General features: G+C 39.1%; 1 protein-coding gene across 1 annotated transcript in view; it reads left to right on the top strand.

Annotated features, from left to right (window-relative positions):
• wnt9a (wingless-type MMTV integration site family, member 9A) overlaps positions 1-24,304 on the top strand; it is a 43,497-nt gene extending 19,193 nt beyond the window's left edge. The window contains exons 2-4 of the mRNA XM_055203074.2: positions 14,725-14,984; positions 17,863-18,125; positions 21,022-24,304. Of these exons, the coding sequence (XP_055059049.1) occupies positions 14,725-14,984; positions 17,863-18,125; positions 21,022-21,498 (1,000 nt within the window). The 3' untranslated portion in view covers positions 21,499-24,304. The remainder of the gene's footprint in view (positions 1-14,724; positions 14,985-17,862; positions 18,126-21,021) is intronic.
• The last annotated feature ends 2,677 nt before the right edge of the window (positions 24,305-26,981 follow it).

The raw sequence follows: 26,981 nt of genomic DNA, 5'->3' as shown, positions 1-26,981 counted from the left end.
GCATCCATCCTTCACAAAATAAATCCAAACGGGTCCACGATGATAAACAAAGGCCTTCTGAGGGTAATCCACATTTAAAACTTTATAAACGAAAATAACTTGCTTCCGGTAATGCCGCCATCTTAGTGGCGTCTGCATTCAAGATGAGAGCGTACGCAGTTTACAGAGGTTTCTCTCCTGCTGCTCTGTGCCCCTACCCCGAATTTGTCATAGGTCACAAAGAAAAGTGTGTACACTACGCTGATACTCTTTCCTGAATACAGAGGAGTCTAAGTGGCCAGTCACACCAAAAGCGCTTTAAACGCTTGCAAACGCAAGGCGCGACGCACTGCCTTTTTTTAAAAAAGAGCAGTGCGACGCAGCTTTTCATATTGCTAAGCAACCATCGAGTCAGCTGTCTTGTCAATCAAATATTAAAGCGTGAGCGCTCTTTTGCTGTTAACTGTCATATTAGCAGAAACCTTAAAAAGAGGGCGCTTGCTCTGACCTTGTTTGAGGATGAGAGGTGCACAAACACGCAGGAGAGAGTGAGCGAGTGGAGTCCGGTTCTTCAAAGCAACTGTAATCTTCCCTCACCACAACGTAAGGCCCGCCTCTCCCCTCATTCGATTGGACAATGGAAAGACGCGAATGACGTCGGGCGCTTCTCCGCTCTCAGCGCTCCTTCAAAAACGCGTGTGCGGCAAGCGGCAGGCGGCAAAAAAACGCAAGGCGCTCGGCGCGCATAAACAGCGCGCAAACGCGCCCTGCCCATAGAATATCATTCAAAAAAGGCGCCTGCAACTGCCATAAACGTTTTTGGTGTGACTGGCCCCTAAGATGGCGGTGTTATCAGAAGCTAGTTATTTTTGTTTATAAAGATTTAAATATGGAAATTTCTACAACACCGCATGGATTACCCTCAGAAGACCTTTGTTTATCATCCTGGAGCCGTTTGGATTTCTTTGAGAAAGGATATTTGCACATTTTTTGGACTTGAAGGAGCTGGACCCCATAACTTTACTGTTTAGCAGCTGGAAGATATAAGGCATTTTCTAAAATAACTGAAAATGTGTTTGTCTGAAAAATGATGGAGATATGCATCTCGGATGGCTTCGGGGTGAGTAAATCATGGGTTTAATATCATTTTGGCCGAACTATCCTTTTAATGCAGAAGTCTTAAAGGACAAGTTCGGTATTTTACACTTAAAGCCCTGTTTTCAGAGTGTTTATGATGAAATAGAACGGTTTTGACTGAGATTTGGACATGTGATGCTGGCCCGAGAATTTTCGGGTGTTTCTTGTATCCTCCCACCGCTGTAGTGGCTCTATAGGTGCACAGGAACAATCCTTCATAAAATGCGTTAAACTTTCGTTAACAAAGACGTGAAACTCACCGAGTGGTCAGGGGTGTTCACTGATATGCTCACACAAAAATTGCTGCAAAAGACACATTCCAACAGGTTTTATCGTAGTTTTGTCCAACTCCATTGACTGTATTAGATGTGCTGTGAGGTACGGTATTACTCCGCCGCCGGGAACGTTGTTTGTATTCTTGCAATTGGCAAAGGCGGGTTATCGCCACCAACTGGGCTGGAGTGTCTATTATTCAAGCTCTCAACGAAAGAATGTACGGGTGTGAGGCGTTTGGACAAATAGGTCCACAATTTTACATAGAATGCTAAAACACCTGTTGGAAAGGATCTTTTGCAGCGATTTTTGTGTGAGCATATCAGTGAACTCTTTGTAAACGAAAGTTTAATGCATTTTAGGAAGGATTGTTCCTTTGCACCTATACACCCATTGTAGAGGTGGGAGGTGAAACAACAAACATCCGAAAATTCTCGGGGCAGCCGCATGTCGAAATTTCAGTCAAAACCGTTCTATTTCATCATAAACAATCTGAAAACAGGGCTTTAAGTGTAAAATACCGAACTTGTCCTTTAATGCAGGCAGGTCACATTCAATGATAAAAAGCACATGAAATTTATTGTAATGTTGCACAAATTTGTATTGCCTGCAAAATCATTTTAAATACTATATACACATGTATTAATATAATGGCGCTTTAACTCCAAGTTTATATTCCCTAGTGCTACTTGTAGATGATGTTGGGAAACTGGGAGAATTTGAGTAAGATTAGTTACACCATATCTTCTCACATCTGTTTTATATAATCTCCCAAACTAAGAGCAACATCAGGTTTGAATGTTATCCTCTGACCTTACCTCTTCCACATGATCAGTTTTTGTCCAAGTGATTTCTCCTCTTTTGACATCATATGAAAGTTTGGTTCCAAAACGAGATAACTCCGTTTTTACATTTTTTTGTCAAAACATGTTTATTATTATTATGTTATCATGTTTTTATTGTGTTTTATTGTGCTACTTAGCTGTATTTTTTTAGTTATGAAGGCTTAAATCAAAACAAACCAAGTGCAGTTTGATTGATATTAATTGGAATGTACAATCCAAAAACAAGATTTCTCTCATTTTGGAACCAAAATCTTCATATTGTTCATGAGCCCACACAATTTCATACCTCAAATGTAACACTTGCCGTTGTGGTGCACGTAAAGAACTGTTAGACAGAAAGGTCGTGACCTTGAATGTGTGAATGGATTGTCAAAAGCTCTAGATGTGACTATACAAGCATACAATGACACAATATGCTTTAAATTGCATTTACCTGTGGGTCCTTTTGTGCAATGCACAGTATGTTTGTGGCTTTCATCTTTGAACTTTGTTGTGGTTTCTCATCCATTATTAATTCTCTAATGACATTTAAAAAGTCATTAACACTTTATCACGAGGTCAAAACTATGCTCCCCGTGTAAGCTGCATAAACAGACAACAGACTTTAGAATAAACAACAACTATAAGGAACCTGGCAAGAACTTTTAGAGTGTGTAATGGACCATTTTAGTTCAGCCCTTACCACGGAAAATGCATATGATGGTAATGTCACGGGTAATATGAAGTGCTGACAGTAATAAAAACGGGACAAACAAGCCCCAGAGCGCAGAGTTTGAGCGCTGAATAAAGACTCTAGTGAGAATACTGCAAAGAAAGCATGATGGAAAAAGTGTTAGGAATCATACAACCCAACAGATTACACAACACTGCTGTTAATATCTCCCGCTGCATATGAACACCGGAAACAAAGACTGTAAACGCTGCAGGACTGTAAAAGTAAATCAGTGAATGAATATCTAGAGAAAATTGTGTTTAGTCAGATGTTGTTTTTCATTGCACAGGAGGTTAGATGGACTGTTCGCTGCACATATTAGAACCTTGGGTATACGCACTTTACATTTTAGATTTATTGATTGATGTATTTTTTTATTATTATTATTATTTATTTTTGTTTATTGTCTGTTCAGAACAAAACTGTAGGGAAAGACAAATTTCCCTTTGGGGACAAATAAAGTTTAACCTTAACCTGTTTATTGCTGTCTCATTGCAGTATACATTTTTTGATAGTAGACTTTGGTGTATTGGAGAACCTGAGCACAGTTTGAGACAATGACTACGTTCACTTTACATGGACAGCTGTAATCTAATTATTGACCTTATTCTGAATAAGACAATTTCTGAATTAAAGTTATTATCATAGAATATAAATGGATTAATGGCACACGTCACGTATCAACATACAGTTCTTCACTATGGGCTGCGTCCGAAAGCTGAGGCAGTGACTTCGGAGATGTTTGTGCATGAAGGCAGGTCCGGGAAAAACATTCAGACAGCCTTCATATGCAGCGTACGGAAATTTAGCTTAAAATATGAACAAAGATTGCCTTTGTGATAATTAATTGGATATTTGAATTCTACAATACTAATTTCTTGCTGAAAATGCAATCAGATTGTGTAAAAGGTGAAGAATATTTACACTAAAATGCTTATCTGGCCAACATTTAATTTTTTTCGAATTCAACCAGACTCAACCTGCGTACACGTAGTATTGTGAGACATTGAAGGCAGCAAAGGATACATCTATGCCGCTTTCAAAACTCGACCTGATAAAGGTGTCTTAGAAGACAAGAAGTGAATTGAATTCGGACGTGCCTTGATGCCTTCCTGCCTTGGAATGGTGCCTCCGAATGCCGCATTTTAGAGCTTTCGGATGTAGCCATGATTCAGTTTTTTATTTTATTTTACGAAAGCTTCAAGTGTAGTTATTTGTAATGCTATACGTGCACATTTGTTCATTAAACTTTATACAACATAGTACAATATTTATAATAAAATTATTTCACTTTTTTCATTAAACAACATCTGGTCTCTTTCCCTGTGTACTGCAGCGTTACACGTTTTTATGCAAATCTTGCAGGCTTCCCTCAAAGTGGCTTTGCTCCTTGCTCTCTTGTTTGCTGCCAAGCGGTTGACCACTGCCGTGTGTTTATGTGTCCTGTCGCAAAATGTTGCGAAAACTCTAACACAATGTTAATAGTGTGATTAAGGTGTAGGCATGTCAACGATGCACTTTTATAATGCAACTAAAATATGAATACGCCACATTAATTTGATTTGTTTTTAATGAGATTATGACTTTAGTTGGATTAAGGTACTTTCTTAATCAGAGTATTGTCTTAATCGAGTTAATATTGGAATATTGTTTTCTATGTTAACTTTGAAATCTCTTGAGAAAAGGCATTTAAGATTGAGGGGTCTTTCATTCAGATTTAAGAAAGTTTGATTTGTGGACTTTCGTAAATCCAGGACTGACCTTTTATTACACAGCATCTAAAACAAGTAGCAGATTAAAGAGCACCTTTTCGTCCGATTCACGATTGTACATTTTCTTTGGTGTGTAACCGTGGGTTCACACCAGCCGCGTTTGAGGCGTCAAAATCGCGTCTACCGTGTCTAGTTTGCTGCTTGAACATTTTGAGTTTACTTGCTTCATTTGCGCGTGAAAGCCGCGTGTGAAATTCTAGTTATTGAGACAATCACGCAGAAATTTGCATCATGGGAGGGGCTTCTGCAACTCCGCTCGCTTCCTGTAATTACATCACTACTAGAGCAAGCTCCTGATTGGTTAACGTGGCGCGTTCAAATTTTTCAACTCGGGCGTTTGCCGCAGCAACGCTCCATTCGCACCATTCGCGTGAACTACACGCTTGAATGAGGCGGAATCGCGTCTACCACGCTACGCTAAACGCCTCATTTGCACCGCGAGACCTCCAGACACGCGTCAACGCGTCTTCACATTGACCTAACATTGAAATCACTCGCGCTTGACGCCTCTACCACGGCTGGTGTGAACGCAGCATAAGTGTTGTAGTACATGTTAATGATATAAGAAAAGTACATATCCCAAAGTAAACGATGACGCGAGATATCGTCTCCAACGTAAATCTTTTTTCTTGGACTACAACAAACACACGGATTTACTTTCTGGGCCTGTTGATGTAGACAAGACCGAATTTATCATAATTCCTCCCGCTTCAGCCTGTAAGTTAGCATTACATTGTGAGCGAATCTTTCAAACATGGTAAGGAGCGTCACATTTCTGACTGACGTCAGAGGCATTTAGGCCAATCACAATTTACAGATTAGCTGGCCAATCAGGGACACAGCGCTTTTACCGATGACCTTTGTTCAAAATCAGTGCATTTCGGGAAGACAGGGATATCTGGAGCTACAAAAATGTACGGTATGTGGAAAATAATGTGTTTTTTGAACCATGAACCACACGAATACAGTGTATAATAACAAATACACCAAATAACGTTGTTTTTAGCACAAAAAACAGATGCCCTTTAAGATTAGAAATCTTTTATTTTGCAAAAGGAAGGAGTAGTACAGTAGGTGTTAAGAAAGGGGTGGTTTGGGAAAGTTTAGATAGCTTACTGTACTTGGTTGAGCATGGGTTTGATCCCAGGGAGCACACTGATAAACTGTATAGCTTGTAATGCACTATAAGTCTTTTTTGGATAAAAGCATCTATCAAATGCATAAATGTGCAATTGTAGGTTAGTTTGCTAAAGATTTAATTATGAATTATATTTGTGTTTACAGTGGTGTGATATACAGTATGGATTTAATCCAAGATTCAATCCATCATCTGACATCATATTGCATACTTTTAATTGGAAACACATTTTAGGAAATATCAGAAAAGAAAAGTTAGTCTTGTATCATATTTTTACAGTTAACAGTTCAAAACAAAGCTCCTGGGGTGCTACTTTCCTGTGGTGTCTAGATAGCTCTTGTTCTCTAAGAAGTATAGTGAGATTGTATGCAACATTCATACTCTGTGTTTATTTGTCTCACAGAGATCCATAACCCCACCTGTAATCTTAACCCTGATGGCTTCCAATCTCAGTTTTTTGCAGAACAGGGTTTACTCTTTAGACGCAACCCTGCTTTCCTGCGGTGCTCGGCTCAAGCACTAATCAAACACACCTGAACCAGCTAGTCAAGGTCTTCGAGTTCACTTAGAAATGACAGGCAGGTGTGTTGGGTGCAGGGTTGGGACTAAACTGTGAAGGAAAGTATATCACCAAGAGCCGTATTGAGTACTGCTGGTTTAGCAGAACATGAGACCTTCCTATTGTTGTCATGCTAAAAATGTACTGCCAGCTCAGCTTTCAGTGTCTTGACACTAAGATATACTTCACTTATTTTGATGACAAGAAGACCCTTTATGCCCCCCCTGGGCATGAGTATTGTTCAATGGAATCAACTTCGACAGCAATGATGGACTTTAGGGATTTGTCGAACAGCATTCCTCACTGCTATGTTGATATATCTGCAATTATTCATATTAGCCTGAATACTTTTTTGGCCATAGGGAATTATACTACAGTACCTGTTATGAGAAGCACACAGATTGATTCGATCAAACATAGCAATACAGCAATAAGTGTTGCATATTTTTCTCTGTATTCATGTTTATGCATAGCCTGGGTTTCCCCTTGCAGCCTTGCACACATATTTATTCACGCTGCAAGTCTAGCATGGAAACCATGGAACAATTTTCCCCCTGAAATAGGGAACCAATCACAGAACGGGGAGGGGGCAGCAAGACGATGACGACGTCTATGCAACACACCGAAGCAGTTTTGTTTTTCCAACATGGCAGCAGATGCAAAGTAACTTTTCAATGCAGCCTTTGAGATAGTGTTCTAAGTAGTATGAATGCAAGTTTATAAAAAAAAAACGTTTGGCGTTAAACAACTTCATATCCAAGAAGGATGTTTGGATATGGCAAGACATGATAGCCAAGGAGTTTTATAGGACCAACCTGCTAGGCATTGTGGTCGACAAAGTCCATTTAACTTATACATTTTAAGTGGTATTTAATAATATTGTATAGTCATTATGCCTCTAGCCTACCTACTGTGGTTGTTACAGTGCCACTTTATTGTGTTGCTTTTCAATATACAGCTACCGGTTTAGTTGCATAGCTTTCAGCTGCACAAATTTGACTGTCTTCCACTGCAAAACCCTCTAAGTGCATGCAAGCTTTTTTCCAACTAAGAAAGGCAAATAGGATGTTGATGGGACGGTACCCTTTGTAAAGGTCCTAATATGTGCCATTCAGATATAGGTATGTAGACGTTTACTACCAATTTGTCCCTTTGAGGTACTAAATGCACTTTTATGGGTACTGCCCCAATGACAGCATTTGTACCTTTTTGAGAGTGAAACAGGCTTACAGATAAATGAGGATTTTACATTGTGATTCAATTGAGACTTGAGATTAAATTTGTATTCAATGTAGTTATGAATGCAAATATACTACAGCAGTGGTTCCCAACCTTTTTCACTTCAAGACCCCCTAGTTGCCCACAACAATATTTGAAGGCCCCCCACTCACTCAATTTTTTCCACATAAAATTAAATAAAACTTGGAATGACTAGACAAATGTATTTTCGCTACTAAAATGGCCAGAAAAAATAAGAAACATCTTGGTTTTTGCTTGTTTTAGTTTATTTAAATCCTTGTTTTATTCAATTTAATTTTTTTATAATTTTAAGTCATCTTGAGGCCCTCTTGGAATTCTGCTGAGGCCCCCTACAGGCCCCGACCCCCTTGTTGGGAAACACTGTACTACAGCACATGACTGCATAACCCTAATCTCTACTCTTACAAAATTGATGATACTCCAAAAAAAAAAAAAAAAAAACACCTGCCTATTTAGTGATGTAATGCTTTTTCACTATTCTATTGATTTCTGATGCATAAAAAGTCCCACCCTACATTTTTTTTCTTTATCTGCAAATTCGTCATATGACATAACAGGTTTTCAAAGGCCAACTTATGTCGACTTCAACAGTGAAGTTGAAGTTCTGGGCTGGGTCAATGTAGTGACGTGTATAATAATACAGACATGATAGCAGTGATTTAAACTTGAATGCATTCTGAAGAAGTCGGTACAAAAGTTATTTTCAGATAACTAGACTTTCCAGAAAGTAAACTCATATTGATGTAGGCACCAATAAGCCGTAGGGCTGTCTGTCAAATCTATACAGTTTTTGGAAAAAGGGCTCGCATAAAAGCTCACACATAGCTGTGGTGACTTCATCTCTCAAAAGCCAGAATTTTTGACTGCTCTCCATTCTCACACATCCAGGCTTGCCCTCCAGCACTCTGGGTAAAAGGCTAAAAATACTGGGCTGTAAGCCATCACCAGTAGCCCAGGGATTAGTGGAGCTCAATGTCTCTGGCAGCTCTCCAGTTCCATAGTAGCTTTTGTGTTGCAGATAGAAGCACGTCTCAAAGTCTTCTCAGAAGCATGACATGAAATTTTTCTTTTGTTTTGTGTGATGCCTATCTGTTTGTCTTCAGTGCCACGAGTTTTTACAGTCTAGCATGTCTTTGGTCTTGATGTTATTGGATGATAATGATTCTTAAGGATTTTAAGGATCGATGCTGTCGATTTAACTTGAGTGTTTTCCGGTAGAATGATTGAGTCTGTGAGAAATAAGTGATTAGGCATAGAATAAAAAACATACTTTATTTTGTTATTCGGGTAGTTCGCTTTAAACATCAACATACTGTTGCTCCGCCATAGCACTAGTTGAAGTGAAACACAAATATTTACTCTGGTGCCCCTAGTGGCAAAGTTTACAATAAAACGTTTGCTTGGGTTGCATTAAAATTCTGTTTTAAATATTGCGATTACAGTATCGTGCTTGCTAGCATTTGCGTTTTACAGACCGGCATATGCAGTTGAGATTTCAAAACATAAATTTAAAAACCTCGTCACTCCGTGTAACTGCAGATTTGTTGATATTTGATCATGTACTGTAAGTAATGGTTACATTCCAAAGTGTCATGAAGTGTACATCAAATGTATGAATCTGCGTCAAATCTAAGCCAAATACCACTGTGGTGCAGAGGATTAAAGTCTCATAATAAAATAAGCCCTAGACATGGGCGTTGTGAAGACGTTCATACAAGTCTTCGCTTGCCTAGTTTCTGTTTCACAGTTTGTCAATAGATGTCAAATTACAGCAGCAAACAGATTCTTTACACTTAGCTTCGGCTCACAAAGATTTCTCTTGTGTTCTTTTAAACATGCTGACTAGTCGCATGAACTCATGCCTTGTCAGGGCTCTCTAGGGAAATGTCTCGCAGACATTCGCAGCCACCTGTTTAAATCTGTGTTATGTCTTCAGAATTCCCCCTTTAGAACATGGACTGAATCCTGCAGACTATGTATTTTTGGCCCCGGCCACTATTTGCATCATACATTTGATTTTGTTTGCTGCTGTAAGAAATTGTCGTAGCACTTGTAAGCTTTACTCAAGTTTCATTTACATTCTGTCTTCAGTTTTGTATTGTATCCATAAATGCTGCTATACTGTATTTGGGGCGTAATTTAAGGTCCCGCGTAGGACCTACAGTACGCCGTAGGCTGTGCATAGCTCTGCGTAGCCTGAATGTAACAACGCGTTTGTTTACCGTAGACCTCAAGCACTTTAATTGGTCTCCTAGAACCCCTTCCATCAGTCAAAAAAATCTGTGTTGCATTTCCTCATACGCATTTTCGCTTGCGACGGTAAAGATGAGACAAGTTGAGGACTGATATTTCACTGCATCAATAGTCGCTGTGTATTTACCTCCATAACTTAGCCTGGCTAACACCAGGCTAACGTCATCTTCTTCCTGCCCCTCCCCATTCTGTGATTGTTTCCCTATTTCAGGGGCAAAAAAGGTCCATAGTTTTGTGCGCAAGGCAGCATGAGGAAACCCAGGCTATCCATCACTGCTGATGCTTCTCCAACATCAAACTGCTTCTTCTTTGGCTTTGCCTTAATACTGTGTATACATGCCCAGTGTGGACATTGCCTACTAGTGATCCACATGTATAAGTGCATGATAAGGTAAACAACGATGCAGAAGTATAAATGAACCCCAAAGCGTAGCCTAATGCGCCATGGTTCCTATGAAGAACTACAATGAGTGTTTAAGTTTTTCATTTCAGCTCCCCTAAAAGCCTGCTTTTAACCTGTGTCAGCACCCTCAAAATCTGTTTAGCAATTTTTGGTCATGTGTATTATTATTATCAGAGACATTATTATGGCAGAGACAGACTATGTGTATAAATACATGTGTATACATTTATTTATTTTACAGTTAACAGAGCCAAAATCTTCTTTTTAATAGAAACATTGCAATGCTTGAAATGAAGGTATAAGGAATGAGTTTCATGCCTTACAGTTATGCGATAAAGGTTGTTTACTCTACAATGTGGATGTGGATTAGCTGGACCTGAGAAATAAACACAATTTGGGATGCTGAAGCATAATTTTTAAGACTGTTTTATGTGGATTTTATTTCAATTTTTAAATGTGATTAAAACATAATCTTTACCAATAGATACCAATGTGATTTTTGGGTGACGATACGGATTTAGGGCCCGTCCCATTTCTACCCCCTTAAAACGTATACTTGCTTTTGAGTGCCCTCGACAGTAAAGTCCCCTCAACGAGAGAAGTGGGGGTTAAAATCTATGCACTATGAAATGGGACACCACTATATGAAAAGTAGCGTAGCGAATGTAGCCAAAAGGCTCACCTACATCACGCACAGCTTCAACGCGTCTACCAGTCTCGCAAGGTATCCTGGGTAATTTCATCTCCCTCGTTTTTAGCCTACATCGGTCCTGACTACATTTTGAGGGTTGATTCTAAGAGGAAAATAGCACTCTGTCTTGCTCCTTAACTCTTTCTCTGCTTTCAAACAAAAAAAACAGTTTCATCCTACCTTCAGTAGTTCTTTTGTAATCAGCTTTTGAATATGGGTAGGTTTCTGCAAAAACACCACATTTTGAGCAAAAAGCAGAAATAATTCAATTTTTGTGACAGACTTTTCATAGAGATCCCATTCAGAGCGATCTTTAAAACAGACACAGACATGCAGCCGCTTGCCATAGGGCAATACTTCCGGGTTTAAAAAGTTGGATAATAGCGGTATTGCGGAAAGCCGAAAATACTCGTCATTGGCAGGGAAGCGTTTTCTCTTGATTGACAAGATGTCTCGTCAATGGCGGCGAAAGAGTTAAAGTAATGGGACGCCCTACCCCTACACCGGCACACACAAAAGTGAGGGTTAGGGTAAAAAATGTAGGGGAAGGGGAGGTATTGGGACCAGACAACTATTGGCTGATACAGATGCAGATACCAATATAAAAACACTTGTATACCATACTATACAGTTGACCTATTAGCTAGTTTATTTCTGCATTAATTTATTTTTACTGAACATGGATTTGATCTATTTAACATTCAACTGACCAACATAATAAGAAAGGGCACAAAGTAAGATAAGATTTTGTCGATTTTTGGTCTTTTTGAAAAAAGCCCTGACCGCAGACATTTTCCCGAAATACTCTTTCTCTGACTGCATGGCTCAGATGAATGAATTATCTCTTACGTGATTAACTAAATAAGTTACTATTTTTCCCCCGGTTTGCACGTCTGACAAACTATAATTTGTACAGATTTTTTTTGTTTTGGGAAGTATTTAATTGTTTTTATAAATGCTGGATTATGCAACAGACATGCAACTTATTGCCTTCACGCAGTTCATTATTGGCCTTTCTTGTGCTTTTCCCAATGGTTTCAAATTCATAAAAAATCTCGGCGGCCGATACATTGGTGCGTAATATTTAGATTTTGTATTTCCCATATAGGACTGCGTATATAACCACAATATGGTTGCGATCCACTTGTGGGTCACATAGTGGGATAAGGGGATCACAAAAAAATCACTTGACTGTTGCGGTGAATGACACAAAAACAGTTTAATCCGATTAATAACTAGCAACGATACTAGTCTTGTTATCTTACTGTAAAATATTAGGCTATTGCAATTAAAGTAATGTTTCATTCATACAATGCAAATAAAAGCTACCCTCTTCTAATGCAAATGTGTATTTTAGTTGGTCCTAAGATATATTATACCTGTCTAAGTGGGGCGCAGAATGAAAAATTTCAGAACCCCTGCCCTTAAGGAACCTTGATATTAATCTTTTGACTAATTAGAGTTGTCTCGCAACCAGCTGTCGCATACACACACACTTTTAAGCTCTCAGAAAACACATCATCCTGATAAATATACGTGATTTTCTTTGGTTTAAGTAAGAAATATTCTTCTGAGCTACATCAGCTCATATAAATATTGTGGGCTGAGCACTCTCCCACTGAAAATGACTAAAAGCTTTCGCCCCTGGTTGTATCTGTAACTTGTAAAAGAAATTGAAAGTAAAATATAACCACAAGACAAGGATGTAGGTAGAATGGAAAGATACACTTTGCTGAGAAATTGTACATTCCTTTTTGCCATTTCCAGAGAGTGTGGTACACATTAGGGGAGGTCTCTCCGCGTGCCAAGATATTACAGGATCACACAGTGTAGCCACAAGCGTGTCTAATGTCCTAATTGGATTATGCACTTATGGTTTCTTGACAGCAAATTATTCGAACAACCAGAACCCTTCGTTTTGTAAAGAGATGAGAAATAAAGAAAGACACGTTTGGCCTCTGAGGTAGCAATTAACTTATTGAAACGCACAGGCGATATTGGGTGACTTGTCGGGTGGTATGTGACCACATAGTGTTGGTAAGGTACAATGGGCATTCCTTAAACCTTGTTCACGACGTGGTCTAGGACCTTGTGGTCATTCTGAAGTATTCATTAGCAGGAAATCAAACCTAAAGCTAGTCTTTTTCCAGAAATCCCCCATTTTGTCAAGCAGCGAGGACTGAACGATGAGAACGGAATGAAAGCACAAGCCCTTCTATTCCTGCAATGAAGTCACATTCGAGCAACTGAATAAACATCAGGTTTTCATGTGTCATGATTTCCTTATGAGGCGGCTCTTTTTCAACCTCTGGATATATTGCATGAACGTTTGGAAATTTAGCAGCGTGACAAGAGTCGACATCCCGTGCCAAAAGCTTGGTCTCTCGACATGGCTTTCCTCAGCGAAATTGTATTAAAGTGATCAGGGTAGAATGCTTCTGGAAACCTCTAGAGCTGTCATTAATGTCAACATCTGCTTCGCTGTTGATATATGTTGTCTGGGAAACCCCTAGGTTGTAGTTAATAATAGCCAGCACCTATATTCGAAGACAAAAGTGGCAGATTTAACTTCGCCGCAATAACATATGCGCTGTTGGAACTGTGTGTTCGTGAGTTTTGTAAATCCATTTATTCCTTTGCCTCTCATTGGACGTGTGAAAGGAACCCAGAAATTACCCATAATGAGCTACTACCCTGCCAGTCCTGTCAATTGGTGTGACCAATATGGTCATTAGCTGACAGTCTTGTTCTCTGTATGTGCTATAGAAGTTACACTCGACTCTTCGTCACGTACCGCAGAATGCTGGTTAGACACTCGCCAGCTATGCGGTCGACCCAGGCCGTGTGTTTTGCGTTTGAATGCTCTAAAATAAAACAACAAATGTGGTCCTGGTTCATCGTGCGCTGCCTACAAATGCAACAAAAGTATATTAATGTGAACTGAAGGGTTCATATGAACATTAACTTTTGAACTACTAGACCTCTGTTTTCCAGGAGGCAACAGGCGTTTAAGAACTTTAACCGCATAAGCATTCATTAAGACTAACTGAATGATTAAAGAAAGCATTTGCGCCTGTGGCACCGACAATCATTTTTCCCTACTGCATTTGCCTCGTGTCATGTCATCTGAGGTGAGAGCGACTTGTGCTTTTATTCAATTATGTGGTTTTAAAGCAGGAAGTCTATTGCAGTTCTTGTTTGTCTTGACTGTGATGGTTTCATGACATTTACATACACCTACCTGAATATGCAAGGCACAAGTGCACAAACAAACTTATCAATTCCTAATACATTTACTTTTATTCATTTAGCAAACGTTTTTACCCAAACGGACTTACAAATGAGAGGCATATTCAACATTTTGTCTAAGAAGGTAACAGCCAATCTGTTTGGAAAGGTGCCACTATAAGCTCAAGCTACTGGTCAACCTGCGTTTCATCTTTCTTTGAATTGGAACATGCAGTACTACAAATCTCATGATGCATTTCAGTTCTTTGCATTATAGATCACAAACGTATTGAATTAAAAGTTTTTGTAATATATTAGACAGCATTCAAATTAAGTTTCCATTTATTTCTGCTGTTTTTGTCGCTTGTGTTAATAGCTTGTAAAAAGCTATTGGCCGCAGCTCCAAGTCACAGCTCCTACATGAGAAATCTCCTGTAAAACTGATTGTATCTGTTCATTTGTTTTCTGCCGTAGGCTGACAGGTAAGGAACCCCTGTCCATTCTGCCCCTAAGCACACAGCCAGACGAAAGGGCGGCCAAGGCGCACTACAAGCTCTGTGACCGACTCAAGCTTGAGAAGAAGCAGCGTAGAATGTGCAGACGGGACCCCGGTGTGGCCGAGACTCTTATAGAGGCCATCAGCATGAGCGCGTTAGAGTGCCAGTACCAGTTTCGCTTCGAGAGGTGGAACTGTACTTTAGAGGGCCGTTACAGAGGTGACATTTTAAAGAGAGGTAAGCAATGTGCTTGATGCCTTTCAAAGGATGCCTGTCATCCTAATAAAGGCAACATTGGTACCAACCAATGGCTTTCACTGTCTTGTTTTCAGTAAAAATATCTAAAAATTCCTAAATTAAGATTTTCTTGATGAGCAAAATGACGTAGGAAAATAAGTCTAGTTTTTAGACAAAAAAAATATATAAATTTTAAGTAAATTAAAACAAGCAAAAAATCTGCCAATAGAATAAAAAAACTTTCTTGAAATAAGTTTATTTTTTTATAAACACTTGATTCAAGAAAATGTTTGTTATGCTGGATTCACACCAAACGCGGTAGACGCGGCAAAAATGCGCTATTTTCACGTAGTGCTTGGACATTTTGAGTTTACTTGTTTCATTCGCGCATGAAAGCTGAGCGTGAAATTCGAGACATTCACGCGGAAATTCGCATCATGGGAGGGGATTCTGTGACTTGCTTCCTGTAATCACGTCACTACTATAGCAAGCTCCTGATTGGTTAACGCGGCGCAATTTTTCACCAAAGTTCAGATTTTTCAACTTGCGCGTTTCCCGCGGCATCGCTCAATTCACGACATTCACGCGAACTAGATGCTAGATGTCTACCACGCCGCGCAAAACCCCTCATTTGCGCTGCGAGACCTCCAGACGTGCGTAAACGCGTCTTTACATTGACTTAACATTGAAATCACTCACGCGTGACGCCTCTATCTGCACATGTCTGGTGTGAATGCAGCATTATTCCATTGGCAGATTTTTTTGCTTGTTTTAAGCACAAATTCGCTTACATTTTATATTTTTTCTCTAAAACTTATTCTTACAAAAGTCATTTTGCTCATCAAGAAAATACGTCTTTATTTAAGAATTTTTAGATATTTTTACTGAAAACTAGACAAAAACACTAAGTAAGAAAGTCATTTTTTGCAGTGTTTTGTTCACTTGTGATGCTAGTAGTACAGAAATTACATACATTTGCTTTAATGTAAAAAAAAAACTCAATTGTGAGCCTGATCTCACGAGAATTCATACATATTTTACAAGCTGGCTAATTGGAAATGAATCATACAATAACGTATGATTATCATAAAAAAAAACTATTATGAAACCTCACCCCTAACCCCAACATCACATGGGCAAAGGCAAATAATACAAAAATGTATGAATGTGGTCATACTAATGAATACGAATTAGCCCCCTCGTGAAATACATACAAATTGCCATGAGATAGCGTTGATTATTTAGTTACATTGTAGATCATTGAATTCTAGCAGATCATTTGAATGTTACAAACGTTTTAGTGTTAGCAGTTAGCCTTAAACATTTAGGGGCGGTTTCCCGGAGAGAGATTAGCTTAAGCTAGGACTAGGCCTCAGTTTAATTAGGAAATATAACTAGTTTTAACAAACATGCCTTACTAAAAACATTACTGGTGTATTTTGATGCAAAACAAAGGTCACGCATGTATTTTAAGATATGTCAGTGCAAGTTGTTTTCAGTTTGAACAGCTCTTACATTTATTTTAGTCTAGGACTAGTCTAATCCCTGTTTGTGAAACCACCCTACAAAGTTTTTTGATGTATAATTCAGAACTGACAAGTTTAAAAGTGTTTAAACAGTTAACTGTTGGTATAGTGACCGCACTGCAGATGTCTGTTTGATGCCAGATGAAAATCTGCCTTTTGACTAACAAGACTTACGGTACATTCACACGGGGCGAAAACGTTAATGCTTGACGTGGCCGCAACACATGCTCCAGTCCTGCATCAACGTAATCGGCTGGCTCGCACTAGGTTATTTGCATACGGCGATCTGATTGGCTGACGCATGCATTGGTGCTTAAAAAGCTGAGAATTGTTCAACTTCTGCCGCGAGCAACGGCAGTGACGCGACTTTGACAGATCCAGTTCGGCAACACATGACGTCACCCATTAACAGTAAATGAGAAGCGTTAACGCTTTAGCCCCATACGTGTGAATGTACCGTTAAAGTCCATGTAAAGTCAATTGAGAGACTTGTTTCTAAACACATTATAAATATTAGAAATTAATCACGTTACAATGACTGAACTATGTAGTGGCAGCAGTGGCTCAGTGGTTCATGTAGGTTGTCTACAAACCGAAGGTTGGTGGTTTGATCTCCGGCTCCACCGGACCAAGTGCCGAGGTGTCCTTGAGCAAGACACCTAACCCCAGCTGCTCCTGACGAGCTGGATGGCGCCTTGCATGGCTGACACCGCCGTCGGTGTATGAATGTGTGAGTGAATGGGTGAATGTGAGGCAACATGTACAGTGCTTTGGATGGCCATAGGTCTGTTAAAAAGCGCTATATAAATGCAGTCCATTTACCATTTAGTACCGAAATGTAAAGTTAGGCCGTTAAACAGCATTTTTTAAATTCATTTTTTTGTTGATTTTTGGGCGGGCCTAAAATCATGACTAAATGCAGCCCCTAACACAATAATAACTAGAGTGCATTAGCATCAGCGGTTCACCCGCTCAATTGCCAGCATTCATACAGGATGTAGAGGTATTTGATAGTTGAGAGACATGGCAGCTTTCCCTGCAAGTGGTCGTGGTTTCAGAACTGACCACGGACACACCCCAGTGTTTGAGAGCTAAGAATGCTTATTTTTCCAAAATTTTCATAGCTTTTTTATCATTCAAATTTGCCGTTATTTTTCTGTGATGTGACAAACTCAGAACACATATTTATTTTTTTACATTTTACTTTAATTTGGGATGTCAGTACAAGAAGAGATACTTGGTTTCTGGTGTTCTTGTAGGCGTAATACAACCCATTAAATCACACCAACATCACTGTTTTTCAGGTCAGGAATCTACAGTTGGCTTTATTGTATCCTCCATGTTTCTCACAGGGTTCAAGGAGACAGCGTTCCTCTACGCCATCTCTTCAGCAGGCCTTACCCACGCCATGGCGAAAGCCTGCAGCGCCGGCCGCATGGAGCGCTGCACCTGTGACGAAGCTCCAGATCTGGAGAACCGCAAAGCCTGGCAGTGGGGCGGCTGTGGAGACAACCTTAAGTACAGCAACAAATTTGTCAAAGACTTCCTGGGTAAGAGGTCCAACAAGGACCTCCGTGCCCGGATAGACATGCACAACAGCAATGTAGGAATGAAGGTAGGCATGCACTTTTTTTAACAATTTGCTCAGTGCGTACTTATACAGTACAAATACATTTAAGGGGAAGATTGTAAAGTGAACTGTCTTCTTGAAGACCCTAAATTAAATGGAAAGAGAGCTGGGTTTGAGAGAGAACTTTTCTTTACTTTTTCTTTTCTTTCTTTCTTCTTTTTTTGCTGTAATGGTAAAAGAATCCGATCCATAAATTCTGTTAGGTCCCTTAAATAGTCTGTAAAAGACCCAGTTTAAATCACTTAAATTGACTATTTAATTCAGTAATTTTTTAATAAGAGCCCATTAATCAAGATTCGGTTTCCCCTTCAGCATAAGAGCGGTAGGTTTGTCCCAAACGCAAGTCTTTCATTGTTTTTGCTGTGAGTCAAGGTAATGTTGAGGCCCTTGTAAGAGTAAAAACAAAAAAGACAGAGCAGAAAAAGACCCATAACCGAGCTCCAAAGTAAACTACAGGTCTGGCACCAAAAGATTGTCTCATATTGTTCGTTTTAGTTTTAGTATGCATATAAATTACAGTACAGCCCAGAACAGACTTGTCCTCTGCGCTCGGGCCATCGAAAGTAGTCGTCCTCATCCCATTTTGCCTGCGATAAGAGATTTACAGCGCTGCGTTATACATTTTTGTCCATCTGCACTTGTAAGGAGGTGTACAGGCTTTGGGGTCAAATCCCATATGGGGAACTAACTTGGAATGTGCTTGCCTCGGCATCCCCTGTGCTTTAAAGCTGACGTTTCACAATTTCCTTTGCTTCCATTGTGGTGGATTTGCAGTTTCTGTTAAACAAATCCACCACTTATTCAAGAGAAAATGTCCAGACTGCGCCTTCTATATGATAATTGCAAAGTTCACTTTCTTACAGAAATCCCGAGTAGGTCGAACAGCACAGTGGATGGTTACAGCTGGCATTTGTTTGCTCAAAATGCATTCATCTCAATAGGGGTGGGCGATACGATAACGATATGTATAGGTAGAGGTTTTTTATGTTTAATAAGGTTTTTCTGTTTTAAATGGTTGTGTTTGTGAGGATACTTGCAAAGACGGGAATTTGACGCATGTGTGTACTTAAAGCCCGGGATACACTGCAAAATTATGGGCTGTCCCAGACGAAAGATTGCTATCCTGAAACAATCGTCGTGATTTCTGTGATCGTGGCTCTTCATCGGTGGTCATATGTCGTACAGTGAGAGAGGTTCAAAGACGGCGTTTTTTCCCGGTCTTGCATCCAAAGATAGCCTACGATAGTTTTCTGACAGTGTCAGAAATTCGGCATGATCACCGCACAGTGTGTTAGCTGCTACGACCTGCGCACTGGTGACGTTGCGCTAACGTGTGACGCAGCCACCGAAGCTTCTGTGTCACCATCGTACAGTCTACATGCCTGTCGTACCCGAGTTTAAATGAAGTCGCACAGTGTGATAAGGTAATGATCTTATAAGAGGGCAAAAATCATGCAGTGTATTCCGGGCTTCCGGCCAATAAAGCGGGGAAAATGCTCACGAGCTTAATGAGCAGCGGTTGCACGACTTGCGCGCTCCTCACACACAGAAAGAGCGCACGCATATACACTGCAAAAAATGATTTTAAAGAAAAAATTTCGTAGTATTTTTGTCTTGTTTTCAGTCAAAAGATCTAAAAATTCCCAAATTAAGATGCTTTTTCTTGAGAAGCAAAACGACCTAAGAAAATAAGTCTAGTTTTTAGAACAAAAATATCAAATTTGTGCATAAAACAAGCAAAAATTTTTCTTGAATTTTTCTTGAATTTAGTGTTTAAGAAAAATTTTCAAGATTTTTTTGTTTACCGCATTGGCAGATTTTCCTACTTGTTTTATGCACAAAATCACCCAAATTTGATATTTTCGGTCTACAAACTAGACCTACCCTCTTGGGTCGTTTTGCTCATCAAGAAAAGCATCTTAATTTAAGAATTTTTAGATATTTTATTTTACTGAAAACAAGACAAAAATACTAAGAATTTTTTTTCTTGAAAATCCTTTTTTTGCAGTGTAGATATGTTGTTTGTGTTTCAATGGCTTAAAATAACTTGTTTTAAAACTGCGGTGCTTAAATACATGTACAAACGTTACGTTTCAGTGACAATGCACACAGGAGCATGACGTGGGGGCATAACCTCAATAGAGACGATAGTCCAAAATCTCTACCGGCTGACAAATTTTTACCGGTTAATCATGTCTACCGGTTTATCACCCACCCGTACATCTCAACACGCTAAAAAACAACAAAAAAGCAACACAATCACCGGCTCATGAGCACATGAGATGTTTCACTATTGTGTTGTGCTTGCTGCTTGAACAGCGCTTGAAAAACATCCATGTTGGACTTCAACTCCTTAAAACCATCAAGAAATCGAAACCTTTACTTCTAATGACTAAAATTACCTAAGTTACCATGGCCATCATAATAACATCTTTCTCCAGCTGTTACAAAATTGTACACAGATAATTGATGTATTTCAAAGCAGGGCTTTTTTTGACAAGTGCATTTGATGAAACCATAATTATGGCTATTAGTTAAGAATGAGGATAATACCCGACCCCTCAATGGCCTCTATTATGTAGCCGTTCGCTCTTTGGTCGCAATCAAAATATGAGGGTGCATCAAAGTTAACCTCAATGTGCTTTTGAAGTAGTTGTTTTGTAAATAACACTGCCCATCTATTTAACTGACCTTCACATATGAGGGGCAACATAAGGGTTTGGTAAACACGGCTCTCGCTGCGTCTTTGATGTAAAACACAGCTGAGCTCTGTGCTGTGTCTGCTGAGATAATCGGAGACATGAATGTTGATGTTTGCTCAAATTCTTGACTGTAACGCCTTTGATTTTTTTTTGGTTTTGTCAACGTTTGTCCTGCCCAGGTGATCAAGGCGGGGGTAGAGACCACCTGCAAATGTCACGGAGTCTCGGGCTCATGCACCGTGCAGACCTGCTGGAGGCAGCTGGCGCCCTTCCACGAGATCGGCAAGCAGCTCAAGCAACGCTACGAGACTTCCATCAAAGTGGTCAGCTCCACCAACGAAGCGACCGGGGAGGGGGAAATCTCCCAGAGCAGACCCCAGGGGCCACACCCCTCTCCGGACCCCATTCCCCGCACCACTGATCTCCTTCACATCGAGGACTCGCCGAGCTTTTGCAGGCCCAGCAAGTATTCGGCTGGAACGGCGGCACGCAAGTGCTACAAGGATAAGAACTGCGAGGCCATCTGCTGCGGCAGGGGCCACAACACTCAGAGCAGAGTGGTGACGAGACCGTGCCAGTGCCAAGTACGCTGGTGCTGCTACGTCGAATGCAAACAGTGCACTCAAAGAGAAGAGGTTTACACCTGTAAAGGGTAAAAACCATGACAACCATGCAGAATAACTCTGACCAGTCTAGAGAGATGAATGAGAGTCGGTGAAGTGGAAACGGGAGGAGAAGTGACATGCTGGATTCGGTTGTCCTTGGAGAAAGGTCTCGAATGCATCAAGCTAGTTTAGGATGAAAGCACTTTTCGAGAGGTGTTGCAGGGCGTTTCTTCAATGTTTTCCAAGTGGAACAGTGTGAAGGCTGTATAATATACTGTACTGTATGTAGCCTAAGGGAAGTCCACAGCTATGAGAGACACTTTGGAACTAGACAAAACACTTTACTGTGTAACTCTAAGCCTGCCAAGATATCAATCAGCGATTCAATTCAGTCCTGGGCAGACAATTGTTTGTCCAACAGTCTCTGAATAATAGCTTGAAAACGTTTCAAGCTGTATGTGTGAGAATATGCGTTAGTATAGGAGTTATTTCCAAATGGAGACTCAATTTGCATTGACGAAATGATGGTGTCAGATTTATTCTACATGCACATATATCCAACACCCACACGACGTGTGTGTATACATATGTACATAGATAAAATTACATTATATTTCTATTATATATACACACCACTTATCTGAGTATGTTAAATAACCACTAACCACACAAATGTTTTATTGTTTGTGTGCTCGCGTTGACTTTGCGTTGTAATTCTCTTCGACAAGGCCCTTCGGAAAGCAATACTTTTGATTTGTGTCTTTCTGTGGATGTAATTTATGAACATTTTGAGGACTATTCCTTTGCAAAGGAGCAAAAATTATTTGCTTTTCTTCTCGTTTTCTTTTCTTTTTCTTTGCCAGTCCTTATAAGATTTATTTCCGCCTTAAATGAACTCTACAGATGGCTGTTCAGGGAATAAGTGAAACCACTATGCGCAATCGGATGGTAAAGAAATCTATGAGATATCACAAGCAGGAGTTTTTCTCTCCTCGATTTGGGCTTACACCTGACAACAAATCTGTCCATCCTCATTACAAGCTGCTGATTCATTGCTTTAATTGTTGCAGCAGTGCTATTCATGCGATGCTGGTTCAGTATTTTACAGTATGGTTCATAGCCACTGTACACTCACCTAAAGGATTATTAGGAACACCTGTTCAATTTATCCTTAATGCAATGGTGTAATGGTGTGGGGGATGTTTTCTTGGCACACTTTAGGCCCCTTAGTGCCAATTGTGCATCGTTTAAATGCCACAGCCTACCTGAGCATTGTTTCTGACCATGTCCATCCCTTTATGACCACCATGTACCCATCCTCTGATGGCTACTTCCAGCAGGATAATGCACCATGTCACAAAGCTTGAATCATTTCAAATTGGTTTCTTGAACATGACAACATGAGTTCACTGTACTAAAATGATAGAGCATCTTTGGGATGTGGTGGAATGGGAGCTTTGTGCCCTGAATGTGCATTCCACAAATCTCCATCAACTGCAAAATGCTATCCCATCAATATGGGCCAACATTTGTAAAAAATGCTTTCAGCACCTTGTTGAATCAATGCCATGTAGAATTAAGGCAGTTCTGAAGGCGAAAGGGGGTCAAACACAGTATTAGTATGGTGTTCCTAATAATCCTTTAGGTGAGTGTATGTGCAACGAAGAGATGAGAATAATCACAGTAGCATACGTGAGCCACATGTGAGTCTGCATTGGACAGAGCTGATATACCTTTGATCTTTTGGGGAAGAAAATGAATCTCCAGCTGATATTAATGCTGGTGGATTTGATGTTGGGAATTGGCAGTGTGGTTCTCTACTCTCACATTGTTAATCAGAAAAAAAGGTTTTTGATGGTGAACCCAACTGACGTAGACATACATCTAGGCCTGTCAGTTAGTGGTTCTGTTTCAAATCCTGTTCACGATTATGGAGAGATGATACAGTTATAGTCTTCGGTCAAGATCGGCTTATATATTTATGTCCATACTGATTTTCCATATATCCATTTTGTAAAATAGCAACACTGAAATTCGCCAACTCTGAAAATGATTTAAAATGACAGCTAGCTGCTGTTTGACCAAACGACAGGATCTACATTTCGGATCGGACTTTTAGTCACTTAAAGCAGACTCTGCCAACTTAGTGGTGAAATTTTGACAAATATATGACTTTTGTATTCAGATCGCCTGACTCTCTTGATAGTTACATAGTGTAAATACAAATATAAATATATATGAACATATGACAAAAGTATAAGGATGAATTATATATGCTTTTAGTCGAGTGTGAATGAACTACTGAGTGAGGGACCTACAAAGAGCAAAACGGCACCATTCACGCACTGAAGCTTGGACGCTCTCCTATTAAGTATTTAAGGACTGTATTTATGAATATATATATATATATAAATATCATTTTCATTTGTAAATAGCTAAGGTTATATTCCTGTGGCAAACAGACAGAGCATGCATACGGGCGATTTGGACAGACATTTCCAGAATGTTTCAATGTAAGCCTAACTATCCGTGTAGAGGTACGCTGTTAAGCAAGTTTAGTCAAAATCGATCAGCTTTGACATGAGTTTGTAAATACAGGATCAGATGTAACAAAATTATCCCCAGTAGGTACACGTACATTGCCAAAACATCTGTGTAAGTGTGCATCCTCTACAAGGATCGCATTAAATTTTAAGTGTACGCAATCTGATAAACATTATAGATAGAGCAAATTCACATGCATGTGCAAACGTTGCAAAAACATCTGGTGAACAACGTTGTATGATCCAACAGAGAACACATGGCGTACACTGCAAAAAATTATTTTCAATAATTTTTTTTTTGGTATTTTTTGTCTTGTTTTCAGTACAGATGTCTAGGAATTCTTAAGTTGAGATGCTTTGTCTTGATGAGCGGAACGACCCAAGAAAATAAGTCTAGTTTTGAGACCAAAAATATCAAATTTAAGTGAATTTGTGCATAAAACAGGCATCTTGAACATTTTTCTTAAACACTAAATTCAAGAAAAATTTAAGAAAAATTTGCTTACCCCACTGGCAGATTTTTTTGTTGTTGATATTTTTGGTCTAAAAACTCTTTTTTTTAGACTTATTTTCTTGGGTCGTTTTGCTCATTAGGAAGAAGCATCTTAATTTGGGAATCTTTGGATATTTTTACTGAAAACAAGACAAAAATGCTAAGAATTTTTTTTCTTGAAAATCATTTTTTGCAGTGTATGTTTGAGCAAACGCTTTTAAAAAATGACATCCTCCAAATGGAAATGAAATGACGTTTTGGTGATGTACGTGTGCACAAAATATCATATTAATATAAACCAGCTTCACCAGCACTAAACCAGAATTAATAAGGACCGTACCATATAGACTCAGCTTGTGTTTTAGGCTAAACCCAAAAATCAGGAATTAGGATATTTGTCTTGTTGTTCAGTACATCATTCTTAAAACTAGATTAACTAGAAATTAAACAATTACATATCAAACGAGAAGCAAAATGACTTGAAGTTAATATTTCTTAACCTATCCTTTTTTATATATGATTAGGCTACTTTTTTGATTTAAGCATAATTTATTTTCTTTAAAAAATTTGCCACTTATAAGAAAAAGCTTCAAGATATGTTAAAAACGTAAACCAGGGGCCTCATTTATAAAATGCTGCGTAGAAACCATCCTACATTTGATCTTACGATCATTTATCAAAAATGTGTATAGGTGTGATTCATTAACTGAACTTACGCACAGAAAATGCGCGTACCCCATTCTTTCAGACACTGTGGAGGGTTCCGTGGAAATTGCAGTGTTGTTTTAGCTGGGTTGCCGGCAACTTGCCGTGGATTTGAATGTATGTTATTTACTGGCAACATTTTGTTCAAAGTTAAATGAACGTTGAACATTTTCAGGTCTTTGTCTTTACAGAGTAAAACTAAAGAACGGCATCAGGCAAAACATGCTGGGAAACAAAATCTGAAGAAAAAAAAAACAGAAAAAGGTTGATGATTATTTCTGGTTCCCAGAATGCTTTGCATGAGGCTGTTATTGTATAGTTTTATTCTGTAAAGATAAAGACTTGTTAATGTTTAAAATTTATTTAACTTTGAACAAACTCTTGCCAGTGAATAACATAGATTTGGATCTGCGGTGGGTTGCCGGCGGCCCAGCTGCAATAGCATTGTAATTTCTACTGAATTTTTTACAGTGGATGTGAAATTTATAAATCGCAAATGATCTTGAACTTGTGCGCAGCTGAGCAGTTTTAGACCACCGCCTTTAAACGATGCCTAATTAATGTCATAGACATATAAAAGAGCACTAGTCAATGTTTAAACCCAATTTCGAGCAGAAAGAATGGCTTATATTGCCAAAAACCCGCAGCAATCGGACAAGCAAAAGTGTGTACGTCTGCTCAGACCCTGACGTGGTGCTAAGTACTTTTTCACATCAAAGACGTCTATGTTTTTATAAATATAGACTTTGCCGTGGATTTTTGTGTATGCACACTTTACGATTAAATCTGTGCGTACGCACGCTTTATAAATGAGGCCCCAGGTCTTAACTCTTTTCCCGCCATTGACGAGTTATCTCGTCAATTAAGAGAAAACATTTGCATAAAAAAACGTGTTACTGATTAATTTTTATGTTAATCTGCAATACAGCGATTATCCACTAGATACCAATTTATGAAAAAACTGAAGCCAAAATGTTATTTACTCATTTTAAACTCTGTGCATGTTTTGATAATCGTTCTGAATCTGATCTCTAACAAAATTCCTTCACAAAAAATGCAATTATTTCAGCTTTTTGCTAAAAAAAATATTTTTAAAGAAAAATACCCATATTTAAGAGTTTTTAAGTAGAGGAACAAAATATAAATGGGATGAAAAGTTTTTTTGTCCCATTTTGTTTGGCCCGTTTTTTAAAGAAAATAAATTATGCTTAAAACAAAAAAGTAACAAACAAAGAGGGTCTGTCCTTCAATTTGATGTATTTGATGTTTATATATATTTAGAAGAATATTTTCCTGGAAGGTATTTTGTAAAACTTTTGTGTAAATCACCAAAAAATACTGGCGGGCAACTTTCAAAAAATGGCTGGCGGGGAATGAGTTAATATCCTAAGCAATGTCCATGTGATTCAGGATAGTTAATCTTGTTTTAAGGGTGGAAACCGAGACAAAACTACCAACTATGTTTTACCATTTGCTTGAAAATTTGAATAAAACACAAAAACAAGGGGTCCAGAAGTACATAGCACATATTTCTGTCTGAGAAGGGACACATTTTTGTCTTTCATTTAACCTTATGAGCTGAATTCCAAACAGTTTTTGATGGGGACACATGCCAATTAAAGAATGCCTGGAAACATATACATAGACCTTTGCACGCTACATGGAAACCATAATGGCTATGCCGAGTCTCTCATCAGTCGAGGCCTCTGCCCACAGCCGAAGTGAGCAGAAAAACACGGACATACACACGAGACGCAACTCTTCTACGCTCCCTGTTCTGTTTTGACTCAATA

Source organism: Misgurnus anguillicaudatus, chromosome 2 (genome assembly GCF_027580225.2).
Source record: "Misgurnus anguillicaudatus chromosome 2, ASM2758022v2, whole genome shotgun sequence".
Classification (NCBI taxonomy): Eukaryota; Metazoa; Chordata; class Actinopteri; order Cypriniformes; family Cobitidae; genus Misgurnus; species Misgurnus anguillicaudatus.
This window is presented reverse-complemented; position numbering and strand designations above follow the sequence as displayed.